The sequence below is a fragment of the Oncorhynchus mykiss genome, chromosome 24, assembly GCF_057628025.1.
Source record: "Oncorhynchus mykiss isolate SJ-2025 chromosome 24, ASM5762802v1, whole genome shotgun sequence".
Lineage (NCBI taxonomy): Eukaryota > Metazoa > Chordata > Actinopteri > Salmoniformes > Salmonidae > Oncorhynchus > Oncorhynchus mykiss.
The window spans coordinates 43,295,643-43,322,500 of NC_143045.1; the positions used below are offsets into that span (position 1 = coordinate 43,295,643).

Consider the following 26,858-nt stretch of genomic DNA (forward strand, 5'->3'; position numbering starts at 1 on the left):
AGGGCTGGGGGGGGAAAGGTGTGTTAGCTACAGGGCTGGGGCGGGGAAGGTGTGTTAGCTACAGGGCTGATGGGGGGGAAGGTGTGTTAGCTACAGGGCTGGGGAGGGGAAGGTGTGTTAGTTACAGGGGGGAAGGTGTGTTAGCTACAAGGGGGAAGGTGTGTTAGCTACAGGGCTGGGGGGGGAGGTGTGTTAGCTACAGGGCTGGGGGGGGAAGGTGTGTTAGCTACAGGGCTGGGGGGGGGGGAGGTGTGTTAGCAACAGGGCTGGGGGGGGAAGGTGTGTTAGCTACAGGGCTGATGGGGGGGAAGGTGTGTTAGCTACAGGGCTGGGGGGGAAAGGTGTGTTAGCTACAGGGCTGGGGCGGGGAAGGTGTGTTAGTTACAGGGCTGGGGGGGGAAAGGCACCAGCACTGGAGTTGCCCATCCCTGTTCTAAATCATATGCGGTAGGATTAGTACACAGATTGCCGGTGTAGAAAGTAGCAGGCAAGACAGATTTCGGACACGGCCAAGGTTCTCGCTGACCTGTTTAACGACCTGTTCGGCCAGCGCTCTGTACTCAGTGCTGTTGGAGTTTTCATAGGTATCCTCAAACACCTGGTTGGTGATCTTCATCGACCCGCTGTACATCTTCTTGATACGCGTATCCTTACGATCTACAGGGAGTAATCGAGAGAGACAGAGAAACAGTCTACTATTTATATAAAAAAATGACAAGTGGTTCTGTGGATGGAGTAGAGCAAGGAGTGTCTCCTGACCCTGTGGCCTGATCAGAGCAAACTCTGAGCCCTAGGAAAGGGCTTTATCTGGCAGAGCAGAAAGGATGTAGGGAGGGATAGTTGAAGAAATGGTTAGGGAGTGGAAGAAAGGGGTAGAGAGCGGGAAGAGAGGTAGAGGTATTTTTCAATGCAAAATAAAATAAAATTGAAAAACAAACATGTTAGATGTAAAATTATATTAGATGAATTCTGACTATTTTGATGAAGTGGCTACGTCTTCACAAAATGGACAAATAGTACTATTGACGCTGTTTTCTCATTTTTCAAGGGATGTTATTTTAAGGGAGTATGCGAGCACATTCGTTCGGCTAGGCGCCAGCCGAACTGGAGCATGCTGACGCCTTAAGGCCACTCCCAGTGGAAGTGAAGAAGAGAGGGGCATGGCTACTCCCAGTGGAAGAGAAGAAGAGAGGGGCAGGGCTACTCCCAGTGGAAGAGAAGAAGAGGGGCAGGGCCACTCCAAGTGGAAGAGAAGAAGAGAGGGGCAGGGCTACTCCCAGTGGAAGAGAAGAAGAGAGGGGCAGGGCTACTCCCAGTGGAAGAGAAGAAGAGAGGGGCAGGGCTACTCCCAGTGGAAGAGAAGAAGAGAGGGGCAGGGCTACTCCCAGTGGAAGAGAAGAAGAGGGGCAGGGCCACTCCAAGTGGAAGAGAAGAAGAGAGGGGCAGGGCTACTCCCAGTGGAAGAGAAGAAGAGAGGGGCAGGGCTACTCCCAGTGGAAGAGAAGAAGAGAGGGGCAGGGCTACTCCCAGTGGAAGAGAAGAAGAGAGGGGCAGGGCTACTCCCAGTGGAAGAGAAGAAGAGAGGGGCAGGGCTACTCCCAGTGGAAGAGAAGAAGAGGGGCAGGGCCACTCCAAGTGGAAGAACGAATGCATTTTAGTTAAATTATACCTTCCGGTAACCTGCCTCACCCAATGTGATACGGAACCGCTATTATTTTTAATTTCTAGACCTTATAGCCAGAACCACCTAGCCATCAGAAGCTAACCAGCTAATTAGCTACAAGCTATTTAGTCATTGTTAGCCACTGCTAGCGGCCTTTAACTTCTGCACAGATACCAACCCTTTTTTGTGTGTTTTTTAGCCTGGATAATACTCGCCAGTAACGGACTGTCTCTCCACTACAACGCCGGATTCCTGCCGTAATCCCTGGACCATTACTCCTGATCTTCACAGCTAGCATAGCACCCACCGAGTTATTTAGAACCAAAGCTATCTCTGAGGCCCACCTCCCGGCCTACTCAGTTGTTCACCCGGACTCCACCCAAACACGGCTAGAATCCACCGGATCACCGCTGCTACCGAGTGGCTATAGTGGCTAACGCCCCGAAGCTAGCACCAGTTAGCCGTGAGCTAGGCACATCTCCCGGCTAGAAAACTAAATTACTATAACACCTCTTTCGCCATCTGGCTTGAATCCTTAGTCGACACGGTGCCCCGCCGCACCACCACGACTGGGCTGCCGATGAATACTCCATCCACTGTGCCTTCAACTGGCCTCCGTCGGAGCAGACGCTTCTACTAGCCCCGGGCTACTAACTTCAAACGCAGTGTTGCCCACGTGCTAGCATAGTAGCGACGGCTTCCCTGTTCCATCTATTGCTTCCCTGTTCCATCTATTGCTGCCCCCTGGACCCTATGATCACTTGGCTCCATAGCTGATGCCTTCTGGACTGTCCATTAATCACGGTACTCCATTCTGTTTATTTTTTTGTTTATCTGTCGGCTCCAGCCGCGAACTCAGGCCCTGTGTGTAGTTAACCGACCCTCTGGCCCATTCATCGCCATTTTAGCTGATTAGCTGTTGTTGTCTCACCCGTTGTTGTCTTAGCTAGCTCTCCAAATCAACACCTGTGACTACTTTATGCCTCGCTGTATGTCTCTCTCATATGTCAATATGCCTTGTATACTGTTGTTCAGGTTAGTTATCATTGTTTTAGTTTACTGCGGAGCCTCTAGTTCCACTCTCCATACCCCTGATACCTGCTTTGTCCCACCTCCCACACATGCGGTGACCTCACCCATTACAACCAGCATGTCCAGAGATGCCTCCTTATTATACCTCCTTTGTTACCCAGTACATTTTTTCTTTATACCTTTATTTAACGAGGCAAGTCAGTTAAGAACAAATTCTTATTTTCAATGACGGCCTAGGAACAGTGGGTTTAACTGGCCTAGGAACAGTGGGTTTAACTGGCCTAGGAACAGTGGGGTTAACTGGCCTAGGAACAGTGGGTTAACTGGCCTAGGAACAATGGGTTAACTGGCCTAGGAACAGTGGGTTAACTGGCCTAGGAACAGTGGGTTAACTGTCTGTTCAGGGGCAGAACGACAGATTTGTACCTTGTCAGCTCGGGGATTCGTACTTGCAACCTACTAGTACAATGCTCTAACCACTAGGCTACCCTGCTGCCCCATTATAACTAGCTTATCCAGAGATACAACGTCTCTTATCACTCAGTGCCTGGGCTTACCTCCGCTGTACCCGCACCCCACCATACCCGTCTGCACATTATGCCCTGAATCTATTCTACTAAGCCCAGAAATCTGCTTCTTTTATTCTTTGTCCCCAACGCTCTAGGCGAACAGTTTTGATAGTCTTTAGCCGTACCCTCATCCTACTCCTCCTCTGTTCCTCGGGTGATGTGGAGGTAAACCCAGGCCCTGCGTGCCCCCAGGCATTTGTTGACTTCTGTGATCAAAAAAGCCTTGGTTTCATCCATGTCAACATCAGAAGCCTCCTCCCTAAGTTTGTTTTACTCACTGCTTTAGCACATTCCGCCAACCCTGATGTCCTTGCAGTGTCTGAATCCTGGCTTAGGAAGGCCACCAACAATTCTGAGATTTCCATACCCAACTACAACTTTTTCCGTCATGATAGAACTGCCAAAGGGGGAGGAGTTGCAATCTACTGCAGAGATAGCCTGCAAAGTTCTGTCATATTTTCCAGGTCTATACCCAAACAGTTTGAACTTCTAATTAGACTCTCACTGTTGCCGCCTGCTACCGACCCCCCTCCGCTCCCAGCTGTGCCCTGGACACCATTTGTGAAATGATCGCCCCCCATTTAGCTTCAGAGTTCATTCTGTTAAGTGACCTAAACTGGGATATGCTTAACACCCCGGCAGTCCTACAATCTAAGCTAGATGCCTTCAATCTCACACAAATCATCAAGGAACCCACCAGGTACAACCCTAAATCCGTAAACATGGGCACCCTCATAGACATTATCCTGACCAACTTGCCCTCCAAATACACCTCCGCTGTTTTCAATCAGGATCTCAGGGATCACTGCCTCATTGCCTGTATCCGCTATGGGTCCACGGTCGAACGACCACCTCTCATCACTGTCAAACGCTCCCTAAAACACTTCTGCGAGCAGGCCTTTCTAATCGACCTGACCCGGGTAACTTGGAAGGATATTGACCTCATCCCGTCAGTCGAGGATGCCTGGTCATTCTTTAAAAGTAATTTCCTCACCATCTTAGATAAGCATGCCCCCATCTTAGATAAGCATGCCCCGTTCAAAAAATGCAGAACTAAGAACAGATATAGCCCTTGGTTCACTCCAGACCTGACTGCCCTTGACCAGTACTAAAATATCCTGTGGCGGACTGCAATAGCATCAAATAGTCCCCACGATATGCGACTGCTCAGGGAAGTCAGGAACCAATACAAGCAGTCAGTTAGGAAAGCAAAGGCCAGCTTTTTCAAACAGAAATTCGCAATCTGTAGCTCTAACTCCAAAGTTTTGGGACACTGTAAAGTCCATGGAGAACAAGAGCACCTCCTCCCAGCTGCCCACTGCACTGAGGCTAGGTAACACGGTCACCACTGATAAATCGAAAATTTCAATAAGCATTTCTCAACGGCTGGCCATGCCTTCCTCCTGGCTACTCCAACCCCGGCCAACAGCTCCGCCACCCACCCCCCGCAGCTACTCGCCCAAGCCTCCCCAGCTTCTCCTTCACCCAAATCCAATCAGCAGATGTTCTGAAAGAGCACCTCCTCCCAGCTGCCCACCGCACTGAGGCTAGGAAGCACTGTCACCACTGATAAATCCACTATAATTGAGAATTTCAATAAGCATTTTTCTACGGCTGGCCATGCTTTCCACCTGGCTACCCCTACCCCGGTCAACAGCACTGCACCCCCCACAGCAACTCGCCCAAGCCTTCCCCATTTCTCCTTCTCCCAAATCCAGTCAGCTGATGTTCTGAAAGAGCTGCAAAACCTGGACCCGTACAAATCAGCTGGGCTAGACAATCTGGACCCTCTCTTTCTGAAACTATCTGCCGCCATTGACGCAACCCCTATTACCAGCCTGTTCAACCTGTTTCGTATCGTCTGAGATCCCTAAAGATTGGAAAGCTGCCGCGGTCATCCCCCTCTTCAATGATGTCGCTCTTGCTGCGGGAGAGAAGAAGAGGGGGCAGGGCTACTCCCAGTGGAAGAGAAGAGAGGGGGCAGGGCTACTCCAAGTGAAGAGAAGGAGAGAAGAAGAGGGGGCAGGGCTACTCCCATTGGAAGAGAAGAAGAGAGGGGCAGGGCTACTCACAGTGGAAGTGCCAGACCAGTAGGCCGGTCATAAGGGCGATGACAGCAGCGAAGATAACGATGCCGATCACAGCCCCGACTCTCCCTGGTCCTTTCTTCTTCTCTAACTTCTTACTGTCAGCTGCTGGGAGGAACGTCACATCCTGGTCCCAGTCCCTGTCCTGAGAGAGAGGGGGACGTAAGACACTGTCACACCGACAAGATGCCATGTAGATATTAGGAATACACAACAGTCTTTAATCTGAGACCTGGAAACCAATCTTATACATTTGACAGCCTTGAGCTGTATAAAATTAAAATAAAAAATACCAATTGCACATTGATTTTGAATGTATTGGTGAGGCTCTACACTGGTGAGGCTCTACACTGGTGAGGCTCTATACTGGTGAGGCTCTACACTGGTGAGGCTCTATACCGACACACTGGTGAGGCTCTACAATGGTGAGGCTCTATACCGACACACTGGTGAGGCTCTATACCGACACACTGGTGAGGCTCTATACCGACACACTGGTGAGGCTCTACGCTGGTGAGGCTCTATACCGACACACTGGTGAGGCTCTACGCTGGTGAGGCTCTACAATGGTGAGGCTCTATACCGACACACTGGTGAGGCTCTATACCGACACACTGGTGAGGCTCTATACCGACACACTGGTGAGGCTCTACGCTGGTGAGGCTCTACACCGACACACTGGTGAGGCTCTATACCGACACACTGGTGAGGCTCTAGACCGACACACTGGTGAGGCTCTATACCGACACACTGGTGAGGCTCTACGCTGGTGAGGCTCTATACCGACACACTGGTGAGGCTCTAGACCGACACACTGGTGAGGCTCTATACCGACACACTGGTGAGGCTCTACGCTGGTGAGGCTCTATACCGACACACTGGTGAGGCTCTACGCTGGTGAGGCTCTGTACCGACACACTGGTGAGGCTCTGTACCGACACACTGGTGAGGCTCTACACTGGTGAGGCTCTGTACCGACACACTGGTGAGGCTCTATACCGACACACTGGTGAGGCTCTATACTGGTGAGGCTCTGTACCGACACACTGGTGAGGCTCTATACTGGTGAGGCTCTGTACCGACACACTGGTGAGGCTCTGTACCGACACACTGGTGAGGCTCTATACTGGTGAGGCTCTGTACCGACACACTGGTGAGGCTCTATACCGACACACTGGTGAGGCTCTATACCGACACACTGGTGAGGCTCTATACCGACACACTGGTGAGATGCTACACTGGTGAGGCTCTATACCGACACACTGGTGAGGCTCTACGCTGGTGAGGCTCTATACCGACACACTGGTGAGGCTCTATACCGACACACTGGTGAGATGCTACACTGGTGAGGCTCTAGACCGACACACTGGTGAGGCTCTATACTGGTGAGGCTCTATACCGACACACTGGTGAGGCTCTATACCGACACACTGGTGAGGCTCTACGCTGGTGAGGCTCTATACCGACACACTGGTGAGGCTCTATACTGGTGAGGCTCTATACTGGTGAGGCTCTACACTGGTGAGGCTCTACACTGGTGAGGCTCTACACTGGTGAGGCTCTACACCGACACACTGGTGAGGCTCTACACTGGTGAGGCTCTACACTGGTGAGGCTCTACACCGACACACTGGTGAGGCTCTACACTGGTGAGGCTCTACACTGGTGAGGCTCTACACCGACAAACTGGTGAGGCTCTACACTGGTGAGGCTCTACACCGACACACTGGTGAGGCTCTATACCGACACACTGGTGAGGCTCTACACTGGTGAGGCTCTATACCTACACACTGGTGAGGCTCTACACTGGTGAGGCTCTATACCGACAAACTGGTGAGGCTCTACACTGACACACTGGTGAGGCTCTATACCGACACACTGGTGAGGCTCTACACTGGTGAGGCTCTACACTGGTGAGGCTCTAGACCGACACACTGGTGAGGCTCTATACCGACACACTGGTGAGGCTCTACACCGACACACTGGTGAGGCTCTATACCGACACACTGGTGAGAATCTAGACCGACACACTGGTGAGGCTCTATACCGACACACTGGTGAGGCTCTACGCTGGTGAGGCTCTATACCGACACACTGGTGAGGCTCTACGCTGGCGAGGCTCTATACCGACACACTGGTGAGGCTCTACGCTGGTGAGGCTCTGTACCGACACACTGGTGAGGCTCTACGCTGGTGAGGCTCTGTACCGACACACTGGTGAGGCTCTACACTGGTGAGGCTCTGTACCGACACACTGGTGAGGCTCTATACTGGTGAGGCTCTATACCGACACACTGGTGAGGCTCTACACTGGTGAGGCTCTGTACCGACACACTGGTGAGGCTCTACACTGATGAGGCTCTGTACCGACACACTGGTGAGGCTCTATACCGACACACTGGTGAGGCTCTATACCGACACACTGGTGAGGCTCTACACTGATGAGGCTCTGTACCGACACACTGGTGAGGCTCTACACTGGTGAGGCTCTATACCGACACACTGGTGAGGCTCTATACCGACACACTGGTGAGGCTCTACACTGATGAGGCTCTACGCCGACACACTGGTGAGGCTCTATACCGACACACTGGTGAGGCTCTACATTGGTGAGGCTCTATACTGATGAGGCTCTGTACCGACACACTGGTGAGGCTCTACACTGATAAGGCTCTGTACCGACACACTGGTGAGGCTCTATACCGACACACTGATGAGGCTCTACACTGGTGAGGCTCTATACCGACACACTGATGAGGCTCTACGCCGACACACTGGTGAGGCTCTACACTGGTGAGGCTCTATACCGACACACTGGTGAGGCTCTTTACCGACACACTGGTGAGGCTCTATACTGGTGAGGCTCTATACCGACACACTGGTGAGGCTCTTTACCGACACACTGGTGAGGCTCTACACTGGTGAGGCTCTATACCGACACACTGGTGAGGCTCTACACTGGTGAGGCTCTATACCGACACACTGGTGAGGCTCTATACCGACAGACTGGTGAGGCTCTACACTGGTGAGGCTCTAGACCGACACACTGGTGAGGCTCTACACTGGTGAGGCTCTACGCCAACACACGATACCTCCTCTCAGTTTCTCCTAAAAAGCAAGACAAAGTCTAAGTGCCTGAGTTAGATCAACATGTAAGGTACATGTGTCGAGGCCAGTCGTGTGACCTGTGTCGAGGCCAGTCGTGTGGACCTGTGTCGAGGCCAGTCGTGTGGACCTGTGTCGAGGCCAGTCGTGTGGACCTGTGACGAGGCCAGTCGTGTGGACCTGTGACGAGGCCAGTCGTGTGGACCTGTGACGAGGCCAGTCGTGTGGACCTGTGACGAGGCCAGTCGTGTGGACCTGTGACGAGGCCAGTCGTGTGGACCTGTGACGAGGCCAGTCGTGTGGACCTGTGACGAGGCCGGTAGGTGTGTTTCAGAAATGTGACCATTGTGTTGCGACAGGTTTTTAAAAAAAAACAGGCCGTATTAGATCTAAGGGCGACAGAGAAGGTGACGGAATCGAACCGGCATTGCTTTTCCCAGTCTACAGGACGAAGGTAAATAGTCTTTATTCTCGAATTTGGGAGGGAATTATTTTACATATTTTTTGATTGAATGTGCTAAAGGAGTTTGGATTTAATCAATGATCGGTGCTTGAATATTCTGAACAAATACAACGGGTTTCTACCAAAATCGATAGGAAGGAAGGAAACAGCTCTGAAATGACTCGTGGTAAGGTGCACTACCGTAAATAAAATAGGACTTAATAAATCCTGGTTTTGCATGCCGAAGGGTTTTTAAGGGTGGGATATAGTAAGTTTTGTTAGATAGGACGGTCGTTCTGAACAAATAGGATAGCCATTAATTCAAAAGACAGACTACTTAGGTTAACTTTATTTAGGTATATCTGTATATGGGAAGTAGTCTTGACTATGAAAAGTAGCAGATAGACATATTAAAACAGGTGAGGATAAATTAGGCTTGGTGAGAAGGCAGGGTAATTCTAGGCGAACGTATTCCATACTGAAAAAAAACAAAATCCAAGGTGGTGGAGAGGGAAAGCTAGTCTAGAGAAGTGAGATATGAGATATTAATGTTGAAAGTCCCAAGGAACAATAGTTTATAATGAGCTTATAATTGTATACGGGTGAAATTTAATGTCCGATCAAAAGTCATCTATAGACAAAGTTTCCAGACAGGAGAAATACAAAATAGAAACCCATACACATTGATTATCATTGAAGAGACACACACACAGTCAGACAGAAGAGCAACTAAACTGAGTAACAGTAAATAGCATATTCATAGAAATACACACACATAGAAGGTAAAAAAATAGAAAGCCATAGATAAGTGATTAAATACCATAGCTACTAGTAAGGATTTAACAAACATGGGTAGTAAATCCTCAAAGGAGGCCCCGGAATTAACGGGAGATGAGAAATAATGCAGGGAAGAGATAAGAGAAACGTCTATTTTGGCCCGACATGGAGTTGTACGTTTAAAGAAGGAACGATAATTCGCTCACGTGTGAGACCTAATAACTTATCAATAGTCACGATAGTAACTATTCCTAATTTCTGATAGAGGAGAGCGAGACTAATGAGAATCCTCGCTGAGGGAAAACATTGGGCTTTTAAATTAGGGCTATTTTCTGTTGTCCCGATGCCGGAGTTACAAATACAGACAATTGTAAAATGGGTCTATTTGCGGAGAATCTCAGTCAGTTCCATAGCGTTGGTGGTATAGTGGTGAATGTAGCATTCTTACAAACTGCAGTCCAGGGTTCGGTTCCCAGCCGAGGCGTTAACTAAAAAAAATCTGAGTTTTTGGTTATAATTAAACGAATTGTATTGCAGAGAAAGTTATAGTCACTAGTATTGGTATAAGATATAAACCGAACGTTTTAAATAGTTTGTTTGATTCAAATTGAAAGACAAAATTCATTCAACTTAAAATAAGGACGGAGCGAATTATGATGCAAGACGATGTCAGTTCACTAAATGATCTGTTTGAATAATGTATCGGGAATTAGAGTCGTAATTAAAATGCTAAATCAAAGACGAGACAGTTACTTAAATCAAATTAATTCTAAATAATAACGAGGAGACAATTACGATAGATTTGTGCCCATCGAAATGTTCTTATAAATTTAGAAAATTGTTTTTGTCATTTAGAAGGAAAACGTGTGCAATATTGTTTTGAGTCACTTTTCAGAAGTTGATAAAAATTTCCAAATACATTTTTAAAAGTAGTTGTAAGTCGTCAGGGTAGTCAGGAAAGATGCTAAAAAACTAGCAGCAGATTCGCTAGGTGGGCATCCTTGATTTGTGGCGTTCATTTGGACGGTATTTGGCTATGAGAAAGGGAGATCTGAATGTCTGAATCGTAAAACATCGTGATAATGGATTCTGATGGTTATTGATTCCTGGTTTGATTGTTTAAGTAACACCAGTGAATTTGAGCACTGTTTCCATTGTGTGGAACCATGTTAGGGTATTAATGTTGAAAAGCAACCGCTATAGTAAAAAACAATTGCATATGTTTCAGGAAATTAGCTAGGTTGAATTTGGTTTGGAGCTTTTCCCCTGATACATAGACATCTGTAACAGGGGCAAGTTGTTTCTTGAGGAACATGCAAACGGTGTTTTGTTTTATTGAGATGTAAACATGAGTCTCTGAGTAATATTGTCATCTGAAAGCATTATGGTAGGGAGTTTTTGTATAGTTTGTTTTTTGATGATAAGTGTTTTGTTTATTTGTTTATTGTTTATTTTAGGAGTTGATTTAACTTAAACACACCAGAATACAATGTTTAATTAAGTAGGATTCCTTCTTCAATCAATCAAATTTATTTTATATAGCCCTTCGTACATCAGCTGATGTCACAAAGTGCTGTACAGAAACCCAGCCTAAAACCACAAACAGCAAGCAATGCAGGTGAAGAAGCACGGTGGCTAGGAAAAACTCCCTAGAAAGGCCAAAACCTAGGAAGAAACCTAGAGAGGAACCAGGCTATGTGGGGTGGCCAGTCCTCTTCTGGCTTCTTCCGGGACAGATGGAAGTTATCTAAAATATGTGAGTTGAAGGAGCCAAGGGAGAATACGTTTATATTTTTCTTAAATATCTGGGATTAAATGACTGATTTCTTACACTGAGAAATGTACGACATTTGTGACAGAGGGAAAAAGTAATACATTAGATAATAATGTTATCAGGTTAATTGTATCTAAGGGAAGACATTGGATAATAATGTTATCAGGTTAATTGTATCTAAGGGTGGCATTGGATAATAATGTTATCAGGTTAATTGTATCTAAGGGTGGCGTTGGATAATAATGTTATCAGGTTAATTGTATCTAAGGGAAGCGTTGGATAATAATGTTATCAGGTTAATTGTATCTAAGGGAAGACATTGGATAATAATGTTATCAGGTTAATTGTATCTAAGGGAAGCATTGGATAATAATGTTATCAGGTTAATTGTATCTAAGGGAAGCATTGGATAATAATGTTATCAGGTTAATTGTATCTAAGGGAAGACATTGGATAATAATGTTATCAGGTTAATTGTATCTAAGGGAAGCATTGGATAATAATGTTATCAGGTTAATTGTATCTAAGGGAAGCATTGGATAATAATGTTATCAGGTTAATTGTATCTAAGGGAAGCATTGGATAATAATGTTATCAGGTTAATTGTATCTAAGGGAAGCATTGGATAATAATGTTATCAGGTTAATTGTATCTAAGGGAAGACATTGGATAATAATGTTATCAGGTTAATTGTATCTAAGGGAAGCATTGGATAATAATGTTATCAGGTTAATTGTATCTAAGGGAAGCATTGGATAATAATGTTATCAGGTTAATTGTATCTAAGGGAAGCATTGGATAATAATGTTATCAGGTTAATTGTATCTAAGGGAAGCATTGGATAATAATGTTATCAGGTTAATTGTATCTAAGGGAAGCGTTGGATAATAATGTTATCAGGTTAATTGTATCTAAGGGTAGCATGTTCATTTAAGTATACATATACATTGACGTTGTTTAAAACTGATGATTAATGATTTGAGTTAAAGGGGAATCATCATTAGGTTTGGTTTATAGTTTACTTTTGAGTTTCTGAATCGAAGTAGCATAGTGAATGCTAGTTAGGAGTGTTGTGTTCTTCTGGGAAAAGTGATGTTTAGGTGTCTCACTTTTAGACGTTTCCTGGGATTATAATCTTGGGTGAGATTGAGGCCATAAACGACCAAATTGAAAAAAGGCCTGGAAGTTTTGTTTATTCATTAAGGTTTGCGAATATATACACATAAAACATTTGTTAGGACTATTTGTTTTGGTGCAAAGGTATTTTAAAGAGGCACGCTCACATATGGAACTTTATGAGTTTTTATTTTCTGAGTTTTAATTACACAAGTGATTTTTTTTATTTTAAGGATAAAGGGTTCTTTAATATGTCTAAGGTAGTATGAAACATGACTAGAAAAGGGTGGTATGACCTATGACCTTATCTGGCTATCTCTTGGGGTCTGATCAGCCTCAAGAGAGACATTTGTATAATGAATTTGTGATCATTTGGGTTACTAGTTTTAAGGTAAATTAATTATAATGAGTTTTAGTTTGGGGTTTAGAATTATTGTTTGAACCACTGATGAGAAAGTGGTTCAGGATTCTGTTTTACAATATTAGCTGTGAAAAAAATCATATTTATCATTGAGAATAAATAGGGGAAGATAAGATACATTGAGGTTTGGATAGGAGATATATTAAGCCAATAGGGCAGGAAATTACATAGAAAAATAAGTTTCAGTTCTTAGGGCTGATAAATTACTGTAGATAAGGTAGTCCACACTATGCAACAACAAGATTACTGATGAAACTGATTTTAAGGTTAATTCATGTTATTGTCAGAATACTGAGGACCCCTGAAGGAAAGAGCTTATTAGTGTGGGAAGGAGTTGATATGGTTAGCATTTGTTTAGGCTTTGTTTGATTATTAGGAGTTTTTTAAATAGTATTAAATTTAACAGGAATATATGACATCTGTGATGATTTAGGATTATCGTTAGGATCAATATAGATTGATTAAGGAAATGTAAGGACTTTGCAGATTGCCACTCAGACACGTTTTTTTCTAAAATCAATGATTTTAGATAAAGTCAAACAGTGAGACGCTTAGTGGTATTTGAGAGATTGGAGTGAAAAGGGTTACTGTTTAAATCGATAAATATATATTTAAGAAAATATATAAGGGGCACAGATACTTCTTAAAGTAGATAAGACACTTGACAGAGAATTGGTACAGGATTGACATCCTTTAACAGAGGCAAGGGAAGACTGTTTACTGTTTGATTCAGTATAGTACTTCTGGGAAATATGTGGGGAAATATGTGGGGGAATATGTGGGGGAAATATGTGGGGGACATCAGTACCTGCAATAGGACAGATAATGTTACTTCTGATCTATTAAAAATCCACAGCGCTTCACCAATTATATCAGAGATGTAATGAATGGCTTGGCAGAATAGAATAGTCTTGGATATGTTTGCTGGCTGACAAGGGTGGGAGTGTATAGAGGTAGTTTGGAACCCGATGACACAGCTTCGGATGGATCAGTGACCAAGGCCTTGTCTGGTTTACACACCCTAGTTCACGAGTTGGAAATTAACTCAGTGAACTCAGGAAACTGAAGGAAAGCTTTGACTATGTACAGACTCAGTGAGCATAGCCTTGCTATTGAGAAAGGCCGCCGTAGGCAGACATGGCTCTCAAGAGAAGACAGGCTATGTGCTCACTGCCCACAAAATGAGGTGGAAACTGAACTGCACTTCCTAACCTCCTGCCAAATGTATGACCATATTAGAGATACATACTTCCCTCAGATTACACAGATCCACAAAGAATTAGAAAACAAATCCAATTTTGATAATCTCCCATATCTACTGGGTGAAATTCCAGTGTGACATCACAGCAGTAAGATTTGTGACCTGTTGCCACGAGAAAAGGGCAACCAGTGAAGAACACACATCATTGTAAATACAACCCATATTTATGCTTATTTATTTTATCTTGTGTCCTTTAACCATTTGTACATTGTTAAAACACTGTATATATATAATATGACATTTGTAATGTCTTTATTGTTTTGAAACTTCTGTATGTGTAATGTTTACTGTTAATTTTTATTGTTTATTTCACTTTATATATTCACTTTATATATTATCTACCTCACTTGCTTTGGCAATGTTAACACGTTTCCCATGCCAATACCCTTGAATTGAATTGAATTGGAGAGGCAGACGCAGAGAGAGAGGCAGAGAGGGAGAGAGAGAGAGAGTGGGAGGAAGACTTTCACTGAGTTAAATGTTGCCAAACCTGCTAGGAGGGAGCAGGCAGGTAGCTAGAGGTGGGTCTCCACTAATCACTCGGTCAAATAACTCACTTCAGGTTTTTGGAGTTTCGTTGGCGATTCGTTTAAAAAGCGAAAGCATAAAGTAACTAAGCTGTATTTTGGGATTTAACAACACAACCTAAAGAAGGACTGTTCTATTGGCTTATAGCCAACGTCAATAACACCTCAAGTGACTCAACACCCAGCCTGACAGACAGACTGCCTGACTACAATCACCCACAATGCTCTCTGTGCCAAGACTGCTGTTGGTTCAGACCCGAACACTACTACACTTATACGGCATCTTCTTTGCCAATAATATTCTCCCTGGGGGTGTCATTCCACCTCAAAACACACCGGTGTGCCATTCCATCTCAAAACGCACAGGTGTGCCATTCCATCTCAAAACGCACCGGTGTGCCATTCCATCTCAAACGCACCGGTGTGCCATTCCACCTCAAAACGCACAGGTGTGCCAATCCACCTCAAAACGCACCGGTGTGCCATTCCACCTCAAAACGCACAGGTGTGCCAATCCACCTCAAAACGCACAGGTGGGTCAATCCACCTCAAAACGCACCGGGGTGTCATTCCACCTCAAAACGCACCGGTGTGCCATTCCACCTCAAAACGCACCGTTGTGTCATTCCACCTCAAAACACACCGGTGTGCCATTCCATCTCAAAACACACCGGTGTGCCAATCCACCTCAAAACGCACCGGTGTGCCATTCCACCTCAAAACGCACCGTTGTGTCATTCCACCTCAAAACACACCGGGGTGTCATTCCACCTCAAAACACACCGGTGGGTCAATCCACCTCAAAACGCACAGGTGGGTCAATCCACCTCAAAACGCACAGGTGGGTCAATCCACCTCAAAACGCACCGGGGTGTCATTCCACCTCAAAACACACCGGGGTGTCATTCCACCTCAAAACACACCGGGGTGTCATTCCACCTCAAAACGCACCGGGGTGTCATTCCACCTCAAAACGCACCGGTGTGCCATTCCACCTCAAAACGCACCGGTGTGCCATTCCACCTCAAAACGCACCGTTGTGTCATTCCACCTCAAAACGCACCGGTGTGTCATTCCATCTCAAAACGCACCGGTGGGTCAATCCACCTCAAAACGCACAGGTGGGTTAATCCACCTCAAAACGCACAGGTGGGTCAATCCACCTCAAAACGCACAGGTGTGTCATTCCATCACAAAACGCACCGGTGTGCCATTCCACCTCAAAACGCACAGGTGGGTCAATCCACCTCAAAACGCACAGGTGTGTCATTCCATCACAAAACGCACCGGTGTGCCATTCCATCTCAAAACGCACCGGTGGGTCAATCCACCTCAAAACGCACAGGTGTGTCATTCCATCTCAAAACGCATCGTTGTGCCATTCCACCTCAAAACGCACAGGTGGGTCAATCCACCTCAAAACGCACAGGTGGGTCAATCCACCTCAAAACGCACAGGTGGGTCAATCCACCTCAAAACGCACAGGTGGGTCAATCCACCTCAAAACGCACAGGTGGGTCAATCCACCTCAAAAACGCACAGGTGGGTCAATCCACCTCAAAACGCACAGGTGGGTCAATCCACCTCAAAACGCACAGGTGGGTCAATCCACCTCAAAAAACACAGGTGAGTCAATCCACCTCAAAACGCACAGGTGGGTCAATCCACCTCAAAACGCACAGGTGGGTCAATCCACCTCAAAACGCACAGGTGGGTCAATCCACCTCAAAACGCACAGGTGGGTCAATCCACCTCAAAACGCACAGGTGGGTCAATCCACCTCAAAACGCACAGGTGGGTCAATCCACCTCAAAACGCACAGGTGTGCCAATCCACCTCAAAAAGCTTGTAACCCACCATATCAGATTTTTAAAAAATAGTTTCTGTTGTTAGAAACACAAGTTTATCATTCCTGAAACATTATTTTGTTCAAATATAATTCGATATGAAAAAATAATTGAACTCAAAATTTGACATATAATCTTCAATAAATATAGTACCTTTTTTCAATTTGTTTCATTTATTTCACCTTTATTTAACCAGGTAGGCTAATTGTTGTTGTTGTAGTAGTAGAGAACAAATTCTAATTTACAACTGCGACCTGGCCAAGATAAAGCAAAGCAGTTCGACACAAAACAACAACACAGAGTTACACATGGAGTAAAACAAACATACAAACAACAACACAGAGTTACACATAAACAAACATACAAACAACAACACGGAGTTACACATAAACAAACGTACAGTCAAATAACACAATAGAAACATGTATGTAGTGTGGGCAGATCAGGGAGGTAAGGCAATAAATAGGCCATAGAGGCAAAATAATTACAATGTAGCATTAACACTGGAGTGACAGATGTGCAGATGATGATGTGCAAGTAGAGATACTGGGGTGCAAAAGAGCAAGAGGGTAAGTAATACTATGGGGGTAGTTGGGCTATTTACAGATGGGCTGTGTACAGGTACGGTGATCTGTAAGCTGCTCCGACAGCTGATGCTTAAAGTTAGAGAGGGAGATATAAGACTCCAGCGAGTTTTGCAGTTCGTTCCAGCCATTGGCAGCAGAGAACTGGAAGGAAAGGCGGCCAAAGGAGGTGTTGGCTTTTGGGGATGATCAGTGCAATTTACCTGCTGGAGCGCGTGCTACGGGTGGGTGTTGCTATGGTGACCAGTGAGCCAAGATAAGGCAGGGCTTTACCTAGCATAGACTTATAGATGACCTGGAGCCAGTGGGTTTGGCAACGAGTATGAAGCGAGGGCCAGCCAACATGAGCATATAGGTCGCAGTGGTGGGTAGTATATGGGGCTTTGGTGACAAAACGGATGGTACTGTGATAGACTGCATCCAATTTGCTGAGTAGAGTGTTGTAGGATATTTTGTAAATGACGTTGCCGAAGTCAAGGATCGGTAGGATAGTCAGTTTTACGAGGGTGTGTTTGGCAGCATGAGTGAAGGAAGCTTTGTTGTGAAATAGGAAGCCGATTCTAGATTTAATTTTGGATTGGAGATGCTTAATGTGAGTCTGGAAGGAGAGTTTACAGTCTAACCAGACACCTAGGTATTTGTCCACATATTCTAAGTCAGAACCGTCCAGAGTAGTGATGCTGGATGGGCGGGCAGGTGTTGGGTAGCGATTGTTTGAAGAGCATGCATTTAGTTTTACTAGCATTTAAGAGCAGTTGGAGGCCACGAAAGGAGTGCTGTATGGCATTGAAGCTCGTTTGGAGGTTTGTTAATTACTGTAACACTGTGTCAAAGGAGGGCCAGATGAATACAGAATGGTGTCGTCTGCGTGGAGGTGGATCAGAGAATCACCAGCAGCAAGAGCGACATCATTAATGTATACAGAGAAGAGAGTCGGTCCGAGAATTGAACCCTGTGGCACTCCCATAGACACTGCCAGAGGTCCGGACAACATGCCCTCCGATTTGACACACTGAACTGTCTGAGAAGTAGTTGATGAACCAGGCGAGGCAGTCATTTGAGAAACCAAGGCTGTTGAATCTGCCGATAAGAATGTGGCGATTGACAGAGTCGAAAGCCTTGGCCAGGTCGAGAGTGTCACCCCCTTTGAAGAGGGGGATGACCGCGGCAGCTTTCCAATCTTTGGGGATCTCAGACAATACCAAAGAGAGGTTAAACAGGCTAGTAATAGGGGTTGCAACAATTTCGGCTGATAATTTTAGAAAGAGAGGGCCCAGATTGTCTAGTCCTGTGATTTGTAGGGGTTCAGATTTTGCAGCTCTTTCAGAACATCTGCTATCTGGATTTGGGTGAAGGAGAAATGGGGGAGGTTTGGGCAAGTTGCTGTGGGGAGTGCAGGGCTGTTGACCGGGGTAGGGTAGCCAGGTGCAAAGCATGGCCAGCCGTAGAAAAATGCTTATTGAAATTCTCAATTATAGTGGATTTATCAGTGGTGACAGTGTTTCCTAGCCTCAGTGCGGTGGGCAGCTGGGAGGAGGTGCTCTTATTCTCCATGGACTTCAGTGTCCCAGAACTTTTTGGAGTTAGAGCTACCTTACATCTGATTTGGACCATAATCCTTCCTAACAGTAAGTAAGACGTGAGGAATCCAATACAATGACTGGTAACCACCCACAGGTCCCACACACCAAACCCAACAACCAGCGTCTCCATACTATGTAAATCTGGTGGTGGTTACCCTTGTACAGATAAAAAATGTGCCATTCAAGTTGCTTGCTTTATTTACTATAAAATGTGTATGAAACTACCAGGTTATGCCAACTTGATAGATGCCACTGTTCCTGCCACTGTTCCTGCCACTGTTCCTGCTACTGTTAACTATTTTTCTGGTCTTTCGTATTAGACGATCACATCATTTTCTTTGCAACTGTCGGTAGAAAAACCTATTGGCTTTTTACTCATGATAAAAATACATAGTGTGGTCATCCCCACAAGTCAAGCTTGTTCAGTTCCTCTTAGGCTTAATTTCCCCTTCGATGTTTATTCCCTTAAAAAAAGAGCTGCCATTTGTTAGACTTTTCAATGAGAGTTGGGTGGAAGCAGTGTTGCTATGGATACACTGAACTGCTTTCAAGGAGGACTGAGTTTTACCTGTATTTACATGTCCGACTTTTTTTAACCAAAGTTGCGATCCATTTAATAAAACACAAGAGAAAAATGTATAAAAGGAACAGGGGAATCTAGTGGGGAAGACATGGTACTTTCACACTTATTTATAATACTGAAAGAGACTGAGTTGTTGGATATCATGCTGAAACATGAGGTGATGGTGGTGGATGAATGGCGCGACAATGGGCCTCAGGATCTCATCGCTGTGTCTCTGTACATTCAAACTGACATTGATAAAATGCAATTTTGTTCGTTGTCCATAGCTTATGCCTGCCCCTACCATAACCCCACCATGGGGCATTCTGTTCATAACGTTGACATTAGCAAACCGCTCGCCCACACGATGCCTTCTGCCCTGTACATTTGAAACCGGGATTCGTCTGTGAAGAGCACACTTCTCCGGCCTGCCAGTGGCCATCAAAGGTGAGCATTTGCCCACTGAAGTCGGTTACGATGCTGAACTGCAGTCAAGTCAAGACTATGGGACGACGAGAACGCAGATAAGCTCCCTGAGATGTTTTCTGACAGTTTGTGAAAACAGTTTCATCAGCTGTCCAGCCGGGTGGCTGGTCTCAGACGATCCCGCAGGTGAAGAAGCCGGATGTGGAGGTCCTGGGCTGGCGTGGTTACACGTGGTCTGCCGTTGTGAGGCCATTTGGACGTACTGCCAAATTCTCTAAAACGACGTTGGAGGCAGTTTATGGTAGAGAAATGTACATTAAATTATGTGGCAACAGCTCTGGTGGACATTCCTGCAGTCAGCATGCCAATTGCACGCTCCCTCAAAACTTGAGATATCTGTGGCATTGTGTTTTGTGACAAAACTGCACATTTTAGAGAGGCGTTTTATAGTCCCCAGCACAAGGTGCACCTGTGTAGTGATCATGCTGTTTAATCAGCTTCTTGATATGCCACACCTGTCAGGTGGATGGATTATTTTAGCAAAGGAAAAATGCTCACTAACAGGGATGTAAACAAATTTGTGTACAACATTTGAGATAAATAAGCTTTTTTGTGCAGTATGGAACATTTCTGGGATCTTTTATTTCAGCTCATGAAACCAACACTGTTGCGTCTATACGTTTGTTCAGTATAGATTACAACATCACTACTCTGAAGGGATTAAAACGTTTTAAGTATAAATCCCACCCTCTCCACGTCCTTCACGGTAACAACTGTACACAGTTCCCTGGGAACATGTCGCGACAGGACAATGGGATCGACGCATCATCGTGTTGTGGTTTCTGATTGGTTCATTCTACTCCCACTCTTTTTCTACAGCATTTTAACACAGAGCTAAATTTAGGTCCAAGAGTTTTTCCTGACAGTGTAAGCTATAACTAGGGCCCGGAGTTGGTAGCAATAGTAGCTATCCTGCATCGCATGACCTTTTAATGACTACAGCTCAATCTGTAGGAGACTCTTCATATTGACATGCCATGAAATCAGTCTTCAGACCAACAGCCTGAAAACAACCCCCACTACATAGACGCTGACTTTTAACAGCGTAGTTAATACCGTCAGTTGCTACCACGCCCTCGGCGTAGAGATTGATGTGATGGGAGCCCGTCTTTAGCTCGGAGAACATAACAGTGAGAGACCCACGGCTGTGTAGCCTTCAGGTGTTTAAGTTCTCTTACCATTGTATAGGTAGGGAAGGGCCCCCTCCTCGCTCTAGCTCTGCTGCCCCCACCAAAATAGTCAAGCTTTTATTGGTTGCATTTTCAATGAACTATGCTGGTGGCCGATTGCGTGGAAGACTGCAGTGAATGAATGGGACTGATGACAGTGTATTCTATCAGATATCTCTTTGGCAATGAGCAGACCAGGGCCACAATGCTAATTTACAAAGCAAATGAATGATCAGGCTAGCTTCATCAGGCAAATGAATGATCCGGCTAGCTTCATCAGGCCAATGAATGATCAGGCTAGCTTCATCAGGCCAATGAATGATCCGGCTAGCTTCATCAGGCCAATGAATGATCCGGCTAGCTTCATCAGGCCAATGAATGATCAGGCTAGCTTCATCAGGCCAATGAATGATCAGGCTAGCTTCATCAGGCCAATGAATGATCAGGCTAGCTTCATCAGGCCAATGAATGATCAGGCTAGCTTGTTAGACTTTTCAAGCAGGGCAGCTCTCTAACCGTCAATAAACAGAGCAGCTCTCTAACCGTCAATAAACAGAGCAGCTCTCTAACCGTCAATAAACAGAGCAGCTCTCTAACCGTCAATAAACAGAGCAGCTCTCTAACCGTCAATAAACAGAGCAGCTCTCTAACCGTCAATAAACAGAGCAGCTCTCTAACCGTCAATAAACAGAGCAGCTCTCTAACCGTCAATAAACAGAGCAGCTCTCTAACCGTCAATAAACAGAGCAGCTCTCTAACCGTCAATAAACAGAGCAGCTCTCTAACCGTCAATAAACAGAGCAGCTCTCTAACCGTCCATAAACAGAGCAGCTCTCTAACCGTCAATAAACAGAGCAGCTCTCTAACCGTCAATAAACAGAGCAGCTCTCTAACCGTCAATAAACAGAGCAGCTCTCTAACCGTCAATAAACAGAGCAGCTCTCTAACCGTCCATAAACAGAGCAGCTCTCTAACCGTCCATAAACAGAGCAGCTCTCTAACCGTCAATAAACAGAGCAGCTCTCTAACCGTCCATAAACAGAGCAGCTCTCTAACCGTCAATAAACAGAGCAGCTCTCTAACAGTCAATAAGCAGGGCAGCTCTCTAACAGTCAATAAGCAGGGCAGCTCTCTAACAGTCAATAAGCAGGGCAGCTCTCTAACAGTCAATAAGCAGGGCAGCTCTCTAACCGTCAATAAACAGGGCAGCTCTCTAACCGTCAATAAACAGAGCAGCTCTCTAACCGTCCATAAACAGAGCAGCTCTCTAACCGTCAATAAACAGAGCAGCTCTCTAACTGTCAATAAACAGAGCAGCTCTCTAACAGTCAATAAACAGAGCAGCTCTCTAACCGTCAATAAACAGAGCAGCTCTCTAACAGTCAATAAACAGAGCAGCTCTCTAACCGTCAATAAACAGGGCAGCTCTCTAACCGTCAATAAACAGGGCAGCTCTCTAACAGTCAATAAACAGAGCAGCTCTCTAACCGTCAATAAACAGAGCAGCTCTCTAACCGTCAATAAACAGAGCAGCTCTCTAACAGTCAATAAACAGAGCAGCTCTCTAACCGTCAATAAACAGGGCAGCTCTCTAACCGTCAATAAACAGAGCAGCTCTCTAACAGTCAATAAACAGAGCAGCTCTCTAACAGTCAATAAACAGAGCAGCTCTCTAACCGTCAATAAACAGAGCAGCTCTCTAACCGTCAATAAACAGAGCAGCTCTCTAACAGTCAATAAACAGAGCAGCTCTCTAACAGTCAAACAGAGCTGCTCTCTAACCGTCAATAAACAGAGCAGCTCTCTAACCGTCAATAAACAGAGCAGCTCTCTAACAGTCAAACAGAGCTGCTCTCTAACCGTCAATAAACAGAGCTGCTCTCTAACCGTCAATAAACAGAGCAGCTCTCTAACCGTCAATAAACAGGGCAGCTCTCTAACCGTCAATAAACAGGGCAGCTCTCTAACCGTCAATAAGCAGAGCAGCTCTCTAACCGTCCATAAGCAGGGCAGCTCTCTAACCGTCAATAAACAGAGCTGCTCTCTAACCGTCAATAAACAGAGCTGCTCTCTAACCGTCAATAAACAGAGCAGCTCTCTAACCGTCCATAAACAGAGCAGCTCTCTAACCGTCAATAAACAGAGCAGCTCTCTAACCGTCCATAAACAGAGCAGCTCTCTAACCGTCAATAAACAGAGCTGCTCTCTAACCGTCAATAAGCAGAGCAGCTCTCTAACCGTCCATAAGCAGGGCAGCTCTCTAACCGTCAATAAACAGAGCTGCTCTCTAACCGTCAATAAACAGAGCTGCTCTCTAACCGTCAATAAACAGAGCTTGGGCAGCTGTTAAACAATCGAAAAAAAAATGCACGACAGACACACACGTAATAGAAGCTTAAATTGTGAGAGTTGGTCCCCAATGAAACAAGCTATTTGTCCACACACACACACACACACACACCAAAATAAACACCAGAGGAAGAAACGGCCACAGTACCGGTCCCTTATTGGGGGTGTATCTCATTCCAGAGTCCATGTAGTCCATGATGGCTGGCGACCAGATAAATCTGTCTGTTCCTGATTTCTGTAGGCCAGCTACTCCTCAGGTAAATTCCAAGGGGAGGGAGTGTAGGGTAGGCCTTTTGTCTTCAATGGAGTCCCACGGCCTCCACGATAACAGGTGATTCACAAACCAGCAAAAATATATATATTTAAAAAAAAAAAAACACTGCAACCGAAATAGTACAGTTCAGGAAACCAATTTCAATACAATCAATATGAACTCAGAGTATTTCCTTTGTAGCAAATCGCACTTTTAAGAGTGTGGTATCCTCCAGGAAGGATCGCAAACGGCCCCACCGCGGATATCTGAGGAGTAGTTCATTACGCTGATTCCGTTGCAAAACTTTTCTTAAACGGAAACAAACGTAACGACACGGGGAGTGATCTACCTGAATTTGTCCAATAGAAACTCTCGTTTTAGTTGCAAAACAAGTGTTTGGACGTATGATTCAGTCCTGTTGTCGAGGACCTGCACGGTGTTTTTCCGGAGCTCCGGGTTTCAGGGCGTGTCGCTGTTTAAACGATACTCACCTGTGACTTCCTGCATCAAGACGACGTTACAACCAACAGGAGAGAACAACTATTTCCACATCGTTACAACACGCTCTATAAACCTTAAATGACAATGGAAATGTCTTTATTCTTTTGTGAGTGTAATGTTTACTGTTAATGTTTTGTTTATTATCTCCTTCACTTGGTAATGTTAACATGTTTCCCATGACAATAAAGACCCTTGACTTGAGAGATTTTACACATATTACACATATCGCCAGATATACAGAATAAAGCGGTGACTAAACGTAATAACTCATATCTGCATCAATTCGCTTTACATGAAGAGATCGAGATCTTGACAATGTTTATTTCCAGGTTGATTTGACATATTGGTCCCAGGTGTCACCGAACAGGTGTAACAGGTTTCTGATGCGGCGGTAACTAAACACCGGCAGGTGGCGGTAGGGCTGAATGTGGCGGGAGAAAATGCAGCGTTTTATTTTGATTTGAGATAAGGGTAGGCTGATGAACATGGCATATTTAATTACATTTTAATCTCTCTTAGATGTAGAACATATCCAATCGTTTTTTTTATTTTTTATGGATTATTCCTATAATTCGGTATCGACGTTGAACTCTTTCCGTGATAGGGAGATGAGTCACGGAGCAGTATGCACCGGGGGTTGTTGTCGTTTAGTCACGCTCAGGTAATTTAGTCGAAGTAGACCTACGGTATGACCAAGAGGTTTCTGTTCCAGGAACCTCCCGCGGATGACTGGTTATCATGAAACTAGGTATATCAGCAAGTGGAGCTGTTGTTTTGTAGTGATGGACTATGAATAAACAACTATTTTCTAATGCATTACAGGAAGTAGGTAGATAATAAAACACCAAAATGAAAGAGACAGGAAGCACTTTATGGAAGTAGTGGGTTTATTGATGTGCTTCCTCCCATGTAACCAGAATCTGTTTGTTTCCATTGGTGTCAATCAATTAAAATCAATCAATCAATCCGTTTGATCACTACTATTGTGATCGCTGCAGTCAAGCAGGTAGTTACATAGCCGTTAAGAGTGCATAGTGAGACAGACGCATAACTGGCAAACTGTCACAGGAGGAGAAAAATATAAAACAAGAAAAATGTTCATATGAGAAACAATGCACACCACAGATAAACCCTCCCAAGAGAAGCCATGATCGCAACGCCTGATCGCAACGCCAACTATACAGAGACAGTTACAAGAGAGAGAGAATCAACTCCTGATTCTACGGTTCTCTGTTTGTCTTTCCTCCTCCCCGTTAAAAGTAACCTGCACACATTCTCCGTCAACATCTGTCTGTCTCTTTCCATCCACATCTGTCTGTCTGTCTCTTTCCATCCACATCTGTCTGTCTGTCTCTTTCCATCCACATCTGTCTGTCTGTCTCTTTCCATCCACATCTGTCTGTCTGTCTGTCTCTTTCCATCCACATCTGTCTGTCTGTCTGTCTCTTTCCATCCACATCTGTCTGTCTGTCTCTTTCCATCCACATCTGTCTGTCTGTCTCTTTCCATCCACATCTGTCTGTCTGTCTCTTTCCATCCACATCTGTCTGTCTGTCTGTCTCTTTCCATCCACATCTGTCTGTCTCTTTCCATCCACATCGGTCTGTCTGTTGGTCGGTCACAAGCCCCCCAGCGAGCGTGTTTGGGGTTGATTTGAGAAAGACTATTCAAACTGTTCTGTGCTTTAGGGTCAGCTGTTGTTCAGGTGAATGAATACATCCATAAAATGGTTCTCAGATTCATTTCTACTTGATTTTTAAAAGCATTGCATCGCTTGTGCAAAACATGGACTCTGAATCCCTACAACCCATCAGGACCATCAGAGAACATATCAGGAGACAAAACATGGACTCTGAATCCCTACAACCCATCAGGACCATCAGAGAACATATCAGGAGACAAAACATGGACTCTGAATCCCTACAACCCATCAGGACCATCAGAGAACATATCAGGAGACAAAACGTGGACTCTGAATCCCTACAACCCATCAGGACCATCAGAGAACATATCAGGAGACAAAACGTGGACTCTGAATCCCTACAACCCATCAGAGGACATATCAGGAGACAAAACGTGGACTCTGAATCCCTACAACCCATCAGGACCATCAGAGAACATATCAGGAGACAAAACGTGGTCACTCTTCCACAGTACATTCACATATGAATGTGTGGATATGAACAGGGCGTATCATCACTTTCATTTAGATGGGTCAGGGTGTAATAAGGGTACGAGTCAGTTCATTTAGATGGGTCAGGGTGTAATAAGGGTACAAGTCAGTTCATTTAGACGGGTCAGGGTGTAATAAGGGTACGAGTCGGTTCATTTAGATGGGTCAGGGTGTAATAAGGGAACGAGTCAGTTCATTTAGATGAGTCAGGGTGTAATAAGGGAACGAGTCAGTTCATTTAGATGGGTCAGGGTGTAATAAGGGTACGAGTCAGTTCATTTAGATGGGTCAGGGTGTAATAAGGGTACGAGTCAGTTCATTTAGATGGGTCAGGGTGTAATAAGGGAACGAGTCAGTTCATTTAGATGGGTCAGGGTGTAATAAGGGTACGAGTCAGTTCATTTAGATGGGTCAGGGTGTAATAAGGGTACGAGTCAGTTCATTTAGATGGGTCAGGGTGTAATAAGGGTACGAGTCAGTTCATTTAGATGGGTCAGGGTGTAATAAGGGTACGAGTCAGTTCATTTAGATGGGTCAGGGTGTAATAAGGGTAAGTCTGGTCTGAGCTGTGAGATCA

General features: G+C 45.2%; 2 protein-coding genes across 52 annotated transcripts in view; both read right to left on the reverse strand.

The window, feature by feature from the left end:
• st14a (ST14 transmembrane serine protease matriptase a) overlaps positions 1–23,565 on the reverse strand; it is a 66,618-nt gene extending 43,053 nt beyond the window's left edge. For both annotated transcript variants that reach the window (XM_090219011.1, XM_090219012.1), the window contains exons 1-3: positions 23,503–23,565; positions 5,337–5,496; positions 527–657 (exon numbers count right to left, since the gene is read on the reverse strand). In XM_090219011.1, the coding sequence (XP_090075137.1) occupies positions 527–657; positions 5,337–5,496; positions 23,503–23,550 (339 nt within the window). In that variant the 5' untranslated portion in view covers positions 23,551–23,565. The remainder of the gene's footprint in view (positions 1–526; positions 658–5,336; positions 5,497–23,502) is intronic.
• A 1,412-nt stretch (positions 23,566–24,977) lies between these two features.
• aplp2 (amyloid beta precursor like protein 2) overlaps positions 24,978–26,858 on the reverse strand; it is a 142,852-nt gene continuing 140,971 nt past the window's right edge. For all 50 annotated transcript variants that reach the window (XM_090219046.1, XM_090219036.1, XM_090219035.1 and 47 more), the window contains one exon: positions 24,978–26,858. This exon is cut by the window's right edge and continues 1,016 nt beyond it. The gene's annotated coding sequence lies outside the window, so the exon portion shown is untranslated.